We start from the raw sequence: 11,887 nt of genomic DNA on the forward strand, positions 1-11,887 counted from the left end.
GGCGTACGTTAACTTTAGTCCTGAAACCAGTGGTTGCTTTGAGTATTATTAATCCTGGCTGGCAAAACAATGAGAGAATAAAACTGCCGGGCTGGATTGCAGCGACGGGGACTGTATTTTAAAAGTTCAGACGGAGCAGAGGAGCTTGGTTGGTCAAGGATGCACCGCCATAATTATTTATCTTTAGTTTACTTCTGCGTTTGGATGCAGAATAATTTAGCTGACAGTTTCTCTGATGTATATACTATTTCCGGTCTTAAACCTGGCATCGCGTATGATCTGGTTCAGTTACATCACCTTGACGATCCCAACAATGATGCCAAAGAGTGACTCGGGTCTCCAGCAGTCTGATGTGCATGATTCTTCATAGATGGCCACGGTCCAGGTTTCTTCGACGCCATCTACACCGCATAAACCAACACTGACAACAGAAAAGCCCAGCATCACCAATTATATTTTGCTCAGTAACATCACTTTGCCTCGATAGTGCATGATTGTCCAGTCTTATAACAGATGAATGTTCAAACAACAGAATGCTATACTTTATTTCAGTCAGGAAATCTGACTATAGCATTAGATGGGATAGATAATGGTATCCTCCAAAGAAATACAGAAGATAGCATAACTACAGATTAGCATAACACAGCACAACAGAATCAAATGAAATGAATAAGCTATTATTTACTGGAAGCTACGAATGTCTTAACACAGCCTTCTGAGGGGGAAACAACATGTGTGTTTGTCCTTCGCGGATCCTTTGCCCATTCGGTGTGGATTACTAGCATCATTCAGCAGATGGTCGTTGTTCGGCAAATGTGTGATCTCTTGTGCACTCTGCATTTTTAGACGCTTGTTGTCAGAAACACATATCATAACTTTGGTAACCAAACAGATTAGAAATTTTTACATCATATTGTTTATAAGGAATGGAAGAGGACATGGACAACATAGAGATTTTTCTTTGTCGCAAATCTGTCGTGGCATCAATTAACACTGCACGCCCTTATAATTATGTCTCTATTCCTTTTCCTTTTACACAGTTTTTCAGATCAGAGACTAAAACACCATTTCAGTTACGTTAGATGTTGGTTTAAAAAAAAAAGTTACATTAGATGTTGGAATACCACATAAGATATGCAAGTACGCAACTGAGGTTTCGTGCAACTGTTCTGACATTCGAAGGTACTTGCTTCTGCCAAAACAAAATGAAATCAATCCTACTTCCGTCCACCCATGACAACTTGTTAGTTGCTTTCAGCTATCCACGATTCTATGTTGTGTCCCTTTTCGAACTTGCTGACGGCATAATTTTAATTCGACGTCACGATTAACTACAAAAGTTGAGGAAATGATCTTGCTGGAAATTAATAATATAATATTTCTGAACTTCGCTGTGCTGTCTGTTATGTACTTGTTCCCTGATGATTCCAGTAAATATTTTAAGAAATGAACATGCTAACTAGGTGCACAATTGCAATGACCTATTGCCTGACTGAAGGATCAATGCCCTGCCCCAAAAAGCTCAGCTGCTCAGCCATTTTACTGATGCAACAATTTATGAGGTAGGCATACTAGAAGAAATAAGCAGTATGGCTATTCCACGATATCCAACAGTGATGAATATGAAAGCTGGATTATCTGCAGAGAGGTGTTAGTTATCTCTAGCTTTTTCTATATTAACGGCTGCAGAGACGTGCCCTTTACCTATTGCATACAGTATATTTTGCAGAATTTTCCATTCAATATCTGACCAAGATAAACATATGTTTAGAAGCTATTGGGTGTTTCTCACAGAAAGAATCTGCGTAAAAAATATTACTTGGAAGTTGTAGTTCCAACTTCCAAATAATTTATGCAAATAATTATTTAGTCCTCGCATAATTTGGATCTCATTTATTTCTGGCTCAGAATAGTAAAAATGAAGAGAATCGCAACACTATACACAAGCGTCAGAAATCCGTTTTTACAATCCCCAGATTTTAGATCTTCTCTGTTTATGGTTCTGAGGAAACAGAAAATAGCCCATGGAAAGCCAAATGACAGAGTTCCATCTTTGATGCAAAACTATGTCTTGAAATGAAACATACTGATGGAAGGTTCGAAGATAACTAATGATGCTATGCCACAATTTGAAAACAATCCAGAAATATCTCCGCCAAAACTCTGTAATGTTAATGGAACATGTCCATATCATGGTTACCAGGAACTAGGGTAGAAGAACATGGTCATGGGCCACATGTTTCTGTTGGCCAGTAACATTGACCTGGATTGATGCGATCATACCCTGCATCCGCAAGAACACTACTCCAGCAATCAACTGGTTGCGGCAGAAAACTTTTAAGGCTAGCATCAAGTATTAAAAAAAAGTGTAACAGGACATGTTCTCAAACTCATGCTTTTCCGTTTAAAATTTAAAAATTGCTGTTTACTGCAAAAATTTAAAAAGAGGTTAACTGTAAAACTGAAATCAAACAAACTTTACAAGATGACATCAACTAATCAGTGGTAACTGGGGTAAGAGCGTAACAGTGACATGTTCTCCAACTCATGCATTTATTTTTGGAAAAAACAACTAATCCAACATTAGCTCTCTTTCGCAGGGTAACCCCATGATGTAAATGCTAGCAGTAAATTGCTGTGGCTAAGAGGGATTTGATAACATGTTATCAATTAGCATACGGAATCACAGAACCTGTTTGTACCTGCTGACTTGAATCCTTCGGTTCTTTATTTTTCCGACAGAAATGTGGGGCCTTGAAACAAATGCCTTGACGCAATTCTTTCAACTCAGGTTCATTGTTGGCTTTTCCCTGCATAACAGTCACTCATAAGGTTCTATATAATGCACTTTCTTATTTGGTATTCCATTTTTTTTAAACAATTATATTTGTCAGAATTTTGACTGAAATTTACAGTAGAGAATTAGCTGATCATCAAAGTGGTGATTTCTTCGTCTTTCTGATTGCCGCGAGCTTAAAATTCTTAAAAACAAAGTACAACAGAAGGGAACTCAACATAACAAGTACCACGTTCACTTTCAGGCATTCAAGTGCTTACCATCTTTTCGGTAATTATATTGGTTTTCCGATGCACCGGTGGCGAAGTTGAACCAAACAACTTTTCTTTGACTCCCATCACACTGACATCTGAAGACCTGAATGATGCAAGAGGATTCAACCAGAGGATAGTTGTTATGCTTTAATGGTATTTCATGATTTCGTGAAGTCGTGAACTACATTAGCATGAGAAAGGAAGTAGATCAATGAGCCATTGCAATAATGTTAGATTACAGAGAGAACAATCATCACCCATTAGTTCATTAGAGTAAAAATGCGTATGCTTTTACTTTTTATTTATAAGAAAACTCAGTTTTTTCCTTAATGAAGTAAAATGTTTTGCTATAACGATCTGATGTCCCAGTAAACTGCTAATCAACTTTACTGTATTCAGACTCTTGGCTTTTGGTTGCTACCTTTGTTCATCTAGCTGAGATGTTCTCGAAACTATTTCTGGCATGCCTCTACACAATCCCTGAAACATCCAGCAAACCAACTTATTAGTGACACCCAAACTATTAGTTTGAAAAAATTAAATTCGTGTCATGCATCAGTATATCGCAAACCTTTCTTGTTGGCCCGAATTGGCTCACTTTAGGATGAGTATCTTTCACTGGTCTACTTGCATATTCCAACTGACTGATCCTGGAAGCAATTGTGGAGCCAAGGTTTCTTGATCTTGAGGTGGCATTGCCCGTTTCACATCTCCTGAAGTTCATAGACATATGCATAGAGTCCAGTGTAGATCTCTTATGTGGGACTGAAGTTTCGGGTTGCTTGGTGCTGTCAGTGCTAGGAGGTGGTGAGCTGTTCTCCTTTGCTGAACGCAGCATTGACCGCTTTCTCATCGACGTTTTCTTCCCTGATGATGGGGGAGAGCTGCATTCCGTGGGCTTGTGAAAAAACGACGGCATCGGAAGCCTCCTCTTCTTGACAGAATCTGTTATACCCTGATTCACAATAGAACTCTCCTGCAAACAACCCACATGCTTCAGTTCGTTAGTAGTGCAGTTCAATTCCGCATCTATGAAGAAAACTCTCGTTTGAGAATCAGATTCTCACCTGTAACGGTTGCTTCTCAACGGAATCAACAGCAGCCACCATACCATAATGACCGTGCAATTGTAACCCTTCTCTGGCTTCAGCAACTTGCGGCACATCATCCTTTTCGTGGGATTGATCATCCGTGTCAACCAAACTGCAGGACGAACCAACACCGTCCGTCTCGGCCTTCAGCTCCTGTAACGCTTCCACGGGCCCAGCAGCATCGACACCGCCGCCGCGATCCGGAGCATCCGGATCGACCCCGCGCGTCTCCTCCTCCCCGTCCGTCATACACGACGAGTCCGCCGACGAGGCCGCAACGCCGCCGTCCGCCGGGTCATGAGGATCGACCTCCACGTCCTCCTCGTCACAGCCAGCGTGATCGGCGTCGTCGGCCTCGCTCTTGCGCTTCTTGGCGTAGTGGTCCTCGAAGAAGGCCTTCTTCTGCGCGACGGAGCCCGGGCGCGACTGCCCCGCCGCCTCCTCGATGTACCGCTTGTGCTCGAACGCCGACCACTTCCCCCACTCGAGCGGCTCGGCGAGGAACCGCCCGAACGACACCGACTCCCCCAGCGCCGACATCATGTCCGCCTTCCAGCTCTAAAACCAAACCCCAAAAAAAAAATCAAATCAAATCGAACACCAAAACGGCCCAAAATCAAAATGCGGAAGGGGGAAGGAGGAGGCGCTGCCGCCGCGGCTTACCCGGTCGTCGCGGGTGAGGATCTCCGGCTCGAGCGACGCCGTCGGCTCCAGCGGCGGCGGCGGCGGGGAGAGGTCCGTCTCGGCTCCCATGGCAGCGCGCGAGGTCGGATCGGATCGGATCTGAGCGGGGGATTCGATCGGCAGGCGGGCGGGCCGGGGGGCCTAATAAGCTGCGCTGGAATGCTGGATTGGGGGGCGGGGGGCTCACCAGAGGAGCGGACGGGCGTCGCCTTTTGGGAGTCTGGGTAGTGTGGGAGGGGAGCAGAGCTCGTGAGGCTGCGTAATTGCTGCTGCTTTGCGGTGAGGTTGGCTGGATTTGAATCGGGTGGGGTGAAGCTGTGAAGTGAAGGCAGGCAAAGTGTACGTTGGGGGCACACCGCACAGCGGCTGCGGCGGAGGTGACCGTTGCGCGGTATTTATGAGCTGGATTAGGAACCGAGATGCTCGGATACAGAGGTCCCGTTTGTGTTATTAACAGGGGACTGATTAATTATATTGTAACATGGTTCTTTGGGGAACGGGTGGCTGACTGTTTCCTTGTGTTCTTAATAAATTATTTTGGCCCAGACATTCCACTTATGGTGTCTAGTGTGTTGCCTTGTCGCGTTTCTTTCTTTATTTTGAGGGGTGCGTGGTCTTGTACATGTTGTGAAATTTGAGAAGATCCAAGAGGAACATGCAACGCTCAGGTTCAACTACTCTATGCTAAGAAAGATTCACACACAACGAAAATTGCTTAGAACCAAGCTTTACAGTTTCCCTCTGCTAGCCAATTCGTTCGGGTCTTCCCGGACGCCTTTGGATCCATAATCCATTGCAACTTTGATGGTTGCAACGACGCTTGATATTTGTGCTGTTGCGCGGCACTAAAGAATGACCATCAAGTCCACCGTTGTCAGGGATTGGTGAACATTTTCTTCAGTCTTTGCAAAAATCGACATTTTGGACACTGGCATGATCTCCGTAACGAATTGAGACCATCAGTATAACTTTAGAACCAAAGGTTTTTTCTAGTGTGAAAAAAAATCATTTCAGACATTTCACACATCCAATCAAAATATATACTACAACAAAAATATGGTGGTCATAGAGTTAAAAGCCATTTGGTAATTAACATCTGATGCATGTTACCAAAGCAACCAAGTGCCTAACCGTTAACCGAGCGTACTAAAAATGGGAACAACACTAAATAGGCTTACCTTGGACGCCTGTTTGGTTAATTTGCTGAGGATGGCCAGAGCTAGAAGCTAAATAAGTACGTGAGTCAGGAGGTTGACGGTTGTTGTTGGATTTTTGTGCACAAAGTGGGCTTGAGCCAATCTGGCTCGCTCGCGTGGGCAAAGATTTTCTTGCCCATTCAAACTAGTTTGTCCCCAAAAGTTAGAAATCTTTAACAATTCCAAACACCATGCTTGGACCGGCAAGGCTAGATTAGTTATTGCCTGGGAACCAAACGGGCCGCAGCTGCGCGCAATCGAACCACGTAAGCATACGCAATCATATATACAGCGACGACGATGGCGTGTCGTAGAACAGTCCGGTGGCGGCAGGCGCTTGCTGCGGTGGCTGTACTCCTGGCCGTTGCAATGGCGCCGGCTCTGCGCGAGACGGCGGCGAAGCAGGAGGCGAAGAAGAAGGCGATGGCGACGGCGGCGATCGTGTTCGGGGACTCCATCGTGGACCCCGGCAACAACAACGACCTCTTCACGCTGAGCAAGGCCAACCACCTGCCCTACGGCAAGGACTTGGCCGGCCACATCCCCACCGGACGCTTCTCCAACGGACTCATTCCCTCCGACTTCCTCGGTACGCGCGTATGCATGAATGCATCTTCATATATGTGCCTTTTGGGATTTTTCATTTTTGTTTGGAAATGGCATCTCTGATCGAGTTTTATATACTGGATTAATTTCGGCCCAGCGGCTTAACCTGAAGCAACTCCTTCCTCCGTACCTTGGCGTGGCTCCGGATTCGACCCCCTCACCCCGGGGAGCCCAGCGGATCGGCTTCGTGGGCCTCCCGCCCATCGGGTCCTTGCCTTGCCAGCGCACGTTCGCGGGAGGCCTGGTCCGGCGCTGCGTCCCGGACCGGAACCGGGCGGCCCAGCTCTACAACTCCAAGGCCCAGGAGCTCATGGCCATGCTGCAGGGGAAGGAGCCCGGGGGGGTGCTGCGGCACCGGGTTGCTGGAGGGTGGAGGCGACCGTGCTCTGCGATGAGAGGTTCGTGCCGGTGTGCGATACGGAAAGGGCGTATAAGATCATCGTGGATTACATCTTTGATCGCTACACATCCAGTTCATGCTGCGTCTCTGAAAGCTTGGTTACATATTGGCCGAAAGAAACATGTGTGTACGTACGTACGTAAATCATTTTGACAGCTTTCGCCCTACGGAAAGGGGGTATAATTCGTGTTAACTGCCTTGTCGCGTTTCTTTCTTTATTTGAAGGTTGGTTTTGTGATGGTCTGCTCATCAACTTACGGTCTCTACCTGCTCCTCGCCCGTTTCATAATTCTTGTCGAAATATTACATTTGTCTAGACACATTTTAGGAATGGATACATTTTTTTTCTAGCAAATTTGAGACAAGAATTATGTAACGGGAGGAGTATTTTTTACTGGGATTTTGCATACTCCCTCTCTCCTTCGAAATGTCTAATACATTCGGGTTTGTTCTAAATCAAACTTCGTCAAATTTAAACAAGTTTTTAAGAAAAAACACTACTCCCTCCGAGTCATAATTAGTGTCACTTATTATGAATTATTATGAATAAGGACTAACAATTATAACACCGAACTAAAATAATAAGGACTATTATCAGCCAGGCATCAGTTAACTCTTCAGCCGCGAGTCAAAATGGGGTGAAATTCTAGTAGTAGTAGGCCAGGGGAACATTTCATGATTTTTCTGAAATCCAGGGCCCTCATCGTCGTTGATGCCTCCGGCGACTCTTGCAGCCAGCGAGGACGCGCGGTGTGTCGTGGCCCGCTACTTTACGGCGCATACGTGGCGGAATGCAGGGCCGTGGGTGGCTGGCCTATCCCGTGGCTGCTCGCCGATAAGGCGCACGCAGGCGGCCATACAAAAGCCGTGGCCGCGGACTCGTGCACGCAACCAAACCAACCGCGCGCGGGGGTGCCCCGCACACCTAACCTCGCTCAGCGCGCCTCCGTGGCCTACCGCCGTCCTCTTCGCAATCACCAAAAAAACTGCCGGGACCGCGGCGCGCACGCTGCTGTCACCGACGGCCACCGCGCGCGCCGTCGCAGCGGAGAGCCAGCCAGGCAGGCAGGCAGGCAGACGAAAATGGCGGCGCCGTCGTCCCTCGCGGCCTCCTCCCACCTCTCCGCCCCGTCGCAGCAGCGCGTCGCCGTCGCTGCGGCTGTACATGCGGCCGGCAAGGCGAGGCGCCGGTGCCGCTGGTCGGGACGGACCCGGCGCGCGCCAGGTGTTTGCTTCGTGGCCTCGCCCAGCCAGCCCGCAGGTTCTCAGCGACGACTTCCGCTTGCCAGACTGCCAGTTGTACCTGTCTTATTAGTTCTACCTTTCAAACAGCACACACCGGTGTGGCAGTGAGCCTGAGCTGCCACGGCATTTCATTTGTGCAGGTCTTGCCGCGGTTGATCTGCCGCCTGCAGCCCATACGACGATCCCTAGTGCGACGGCAGCGAGCGTCCCGGATCGCACTTCGGTTTCGTCCTTGTTGGAGGTCGTATCGGACGATTTGCTGAACCTTAACAACAATCTGAAATCGGTGAGCCTTTTCAGCCTTTTCTTCTAGGGGACACATCTCTTTGTTCAGATCTTTTTGTTCATTCGAAATCATTGGTCAGGAAACTGAAGCATTGCGCATTCATCTAATATGTGTGTGTACTATAATTTCTCTTTGCGTGAGTTCATTTGGTAGAAAGCTCGTCGTTGCACATTGATCATACTTTCAGCTGCTTTTATGATAGCATCTTTGAACAAAGCAATGCTTGTTTACTAATGTAGAGCAGAATATTAAAATGCAGCACCAGAAAATAAAAGGTTCTGGTGTCCAATTTATTTTACTTCAGTTTACGAATAGTGAAGAGACTAAATGCCTACGGCTACCATTACAAGGATCAAAATGGAAGAAGTTAAAAATAATCTAAAGATGGAGATGGCCTACATTGATTATTGAATTTCCAGGCATGTACTTTTTATTTTGCGAAGTAGTAATTGGCAGCATGTGACAAAGCTTTAAGGGTTTCAAAATTCATGCCATAACTTATTAGTATCCATAAGTAACTCTTGTGGAAATTGTATTCCAAGTTCACGGGGTTCTTTATGACAAATATTGATCAAGCTCATCATACTTAACTTGTGGAAATTGTTTAGGCAAGAAGCTACCATCATTTGCACTGTGCACTTGTCTTTTCAAGTCATAGTGCTGAGTGCTGGGAACTTTCTGCAGAGATAGAGTACAGTGAGAATTGGCTGCTGGTGTCTAACTTTTTGAGTTCTGAAATAAAAATCATCATATATTTCATCATGTGTTAAGCTCAGAGTCAAATTCATAATATGTTCATCATATATTTCTGGGTTCTCCATGAAATAGAATCTTCATTCACAGTAATCACAATATGCTCTTAAAAAACCTTATCAATAGACCAAAACATCAGAGCATTACATATCAAATAATAATATCTGCACAATATTAATACGGAGATTTTACTTTAGTGCTTCTTGGTAAATTGAATGCCTAGCTGCCACAATAACCAGCTGACGTAACTTTAATAGCTTGTTGGTGCAGAAAATCCTGTTTTAGTTTCTGCGGCGGAACAAATTTTTGGTGCTGGTGGAAAGAGATTAAGACCAGCATTAGTTTTTCTGGTGTCCAGAGCAACTGCTGAATTAGCTGGTTTATCGTAAGTTGCTTTTTTTATTGCAACCTTACCATTTCTTACAGAATGTTGAAATTAATTAGTCACTCAGACCATTGATTTGTGGATTCCAGGGAGCTAACTACAGAACACCAACGCTTAGCAGAGATCATAGAGATGATTCACACTGCAAGTTTAATACATGATGATGTCATAGATGACAGTGGAATGCGAAGAGGTATATATGGTGCTACTTTTTAACAAGTCCTTGATACTCATATAAACAAACTGTTTGTTTCTTCTTATTTTTTCTTCCCTTTTTGATTTGTACATGTTACTACTTTTTATTTTTCAAATTATGTATCAAGATTATAAATAAACAGTGATATTGTAAAAACAAAACGCTTAGGCATATCGAGAAATTCACCAGTTTAGTCTAAGGCATAAATTACTTTGTTTTCAGGGAAAGAAACCATTCATCAATTATATGGAACACGGGTGGCTGTGCTTGCTGGTGATTTTATGTTTGCCCAATCTTCTTGGTTTCTTGCAAACCTAGAGAATATTGAAGTTATAAAGCTCATCAGCCAGGTAATCAAAGACATGAGCAAGCTTTCCTCTCTTATTTGGAACCATATATGATTTGTTTTACATAAAATGCATTCCTAACAGGTAATTAAGGATTTTGCCAGTGGCGAGATAAAACAACAATCTACTCTTTTTGACTGTGATGTCACCCTTGATGACTACTTGCTGAAGAGCTACTACAAAACTGCCTCTCTGATCGCTGCAAGCACAAGGTCATCAGCCATATTTAGTGGTGTCAGCACTGCTATATGTGAACAAATGTATGAGTACGGAAGGAATCTCGGACTCTCCTTCCAGGTAGTAGATGACATTCTTGACTTCACCCAATCAGCTGAGCAACTTGGCAAACCAGCAGCAAGTGACTTGGCAAAGGGAAATCTGACAGCTCCAGTCATTTTTGCTTTGCAAGATGAAACACAGCTAAGGGAGATCATCGACTCCGAGTTCAGTGAAACAGATTCCTTAGCTGCTGCAATAGAGCTAGTTCATAGAAGTGGTGGAATAAGGAGGGCTCATGAGCTTGCAAGAGAGAAGGGTGACTTGGCTATCCAAAATCTGCAGTGCCTTCCGAGGAGCGAGTTCAGAGATGCGCTTGAGAACATGGTGAGATATAATCTCCAAAGGATTGAATAGACGGGATTGCTTGATTTCTCTATCAGATACATGCCTCGTTTGTGGGTTTAGAGTAGCTCCCAGTCTCCCACAGAAATATGTCTTATCATGCCCCATTTGGAGCAGAGTATTGCCAAATGAAACTAGGAGGGAGGAACTGCGCTATTTCCCTTTGACACGCCTACGGGATTCCTGTAAAACAGGCCATTAGTACCACTTTCGATCTTTGGGATCATTGGTGCACGATATCACAATCCAGCGAGTTATCCAGGTGCCTGCCGCCTTGTACCTACATGTATCTTAGCACTTCATTTTGCTGCTCTTGTAAATAAAAGGAGCATGCTGTATCTTGGCATTCTTTTATTTTGCAATTTGCACATGCTTATAGACAACAAGCTGTGTGTTGGGAACTTGACAGAATGACAATAGTATAGCAGTTGTGCACTCTGGGCTGATGAGATGTGTATGTTCTTGCACGAAATAATATAGTACTACATTCCAGTTTTGTTACTACTGTCATGCTATATGGAATCTGGGAGGCACACTGTATTAAAGGCTGTCATGAGAAAATCACCTTGTTATCCCTCTTCCCTTTTTGTATCTCTCCAGTTCTGGGTGTAAGAAAACCACCTTTTTAACATTGTTGTATCAAATAAAAGATAATTAAAAAATATTCAATAAGAAAACAGATAAAAACCAAAGAAATCAGGCAGGAGTATGGAATGCTCCATTCCAAAACTTAAACTGAATTATACAGTTAGATCAATTATTGAGAACAAGCGTCACTCGATAGGGCTCCAACCTAAACCTCAGATGGATCGTGAGGAGCAAAAATCTCATCAATGGCTCTAACTATGTGCCCGCTGAATCTTATTTTTCGTACTACTTGATTTCTTCCTTTTCTCAAGTTTGCACATGTTTGCAGCACAGATATCTTTCCTCATGTTTCGACGGGATCATAAAATGTGATCCTTGTTGATAATTTCTGCTTGAATTCGCGTAAAAGGTGTTCTACCTTTGTCTTAAGTCAAAAAA

The 11,887-nt window shown here is 44.5% G+C and overlaps 3 protein-coding genes across 3 annotated transcripts; 2 read left to right on the top strand and 1 right to left on the bottom strand.

Annotated features, from left to right (window-relative positions):
• Nucleotides 1–455: 455 nt before the first annotated feature.
• Nucleotides 456–5,117, bottom strand: LOC100834838 (protein WVD2-like 7). Its single transcript, XM_010240262.3, has 7 exons — nt 4,806–5,117; nt 4,119–4,700; nt 3,623–4,027; nt 3,473–3,531; nt 3,058–3,154; nt 2,703–2,810; nt 456–834 (listed from the first exon to the last, which is right to left on the bottom strand). The coding sequence occupies exons 1-7, from the start codon at nt 4,893–4,895 to the stop codon at nt 703–705; spliced, it is 1,473 nt and encodes a 490-aa protein (XP_010238564.1). The 5' UTR covers nt 4,896–5,117; the 3' UTR covers nt 456–702.
• Nucleotides 5,118–6,391: 1,274 nt separating this feature from the next.
• On the top strand, nt 6,392–7,119 carry LOC104585154 (GDSL esterase/lipase At2g24560-like). The gene is made up of 3 exons (XM_010241161.1): nt 6,392–6,619; nt 6,726–6,986; nt 7,102–7,119. The coding sequence occupies exons 1-3, from the start codon at nt 6,392–6,394 to the stop codon at nt 7,117–7,119; spliced, it is 507 nt and encodes a 168-aa protein (XP_010239463.1).
• Nucleotides 7,120–7,919: 800 nt separating this feature from the next.
• On the top strand, nt 7,920–11,362 carry LOC100835146 (probable solanesyl-diphosphate synthase 3, chloroplastic). Its single transcript, XM_003576855.4, has 6 exons — nt 7,920–8,289; nt 8,414–8,559; nt 9,570–9,697; nt 9,787–9,890; nt 10,116–10,243; nt 10,325–11,362. Exons 1-6 carry the CDS (start codon nt 8,112–8,114, stop codon nt 10,871–10,873), a joined length of 1,233 nt encoding a protein of 410 aa, XP_003576903.1. The 5' UTR covers nt 7,920–8,111; the 3' UTR covers nt 10,874–11,362.
• The last annotated feature ends 525 nt before the right edge of the window (nt 11,363–11,887 follow it).

Source organism: Brachypodium distachyon, chromosome 4 (assembly GCF_000005505.3).
Source record: "Brachypodium distachyon strain Bd21 chromosome 4, Brachypodium_distachyon_v3.0, whole genome shotgun sequence".
Classification (NCBI taxonomy): Eukaryota; Viridiplantae; Streptophyta; class Magnoliopsida; order Poales; family Poaceae; genus Brachypodium; species Brachypodium distachyon.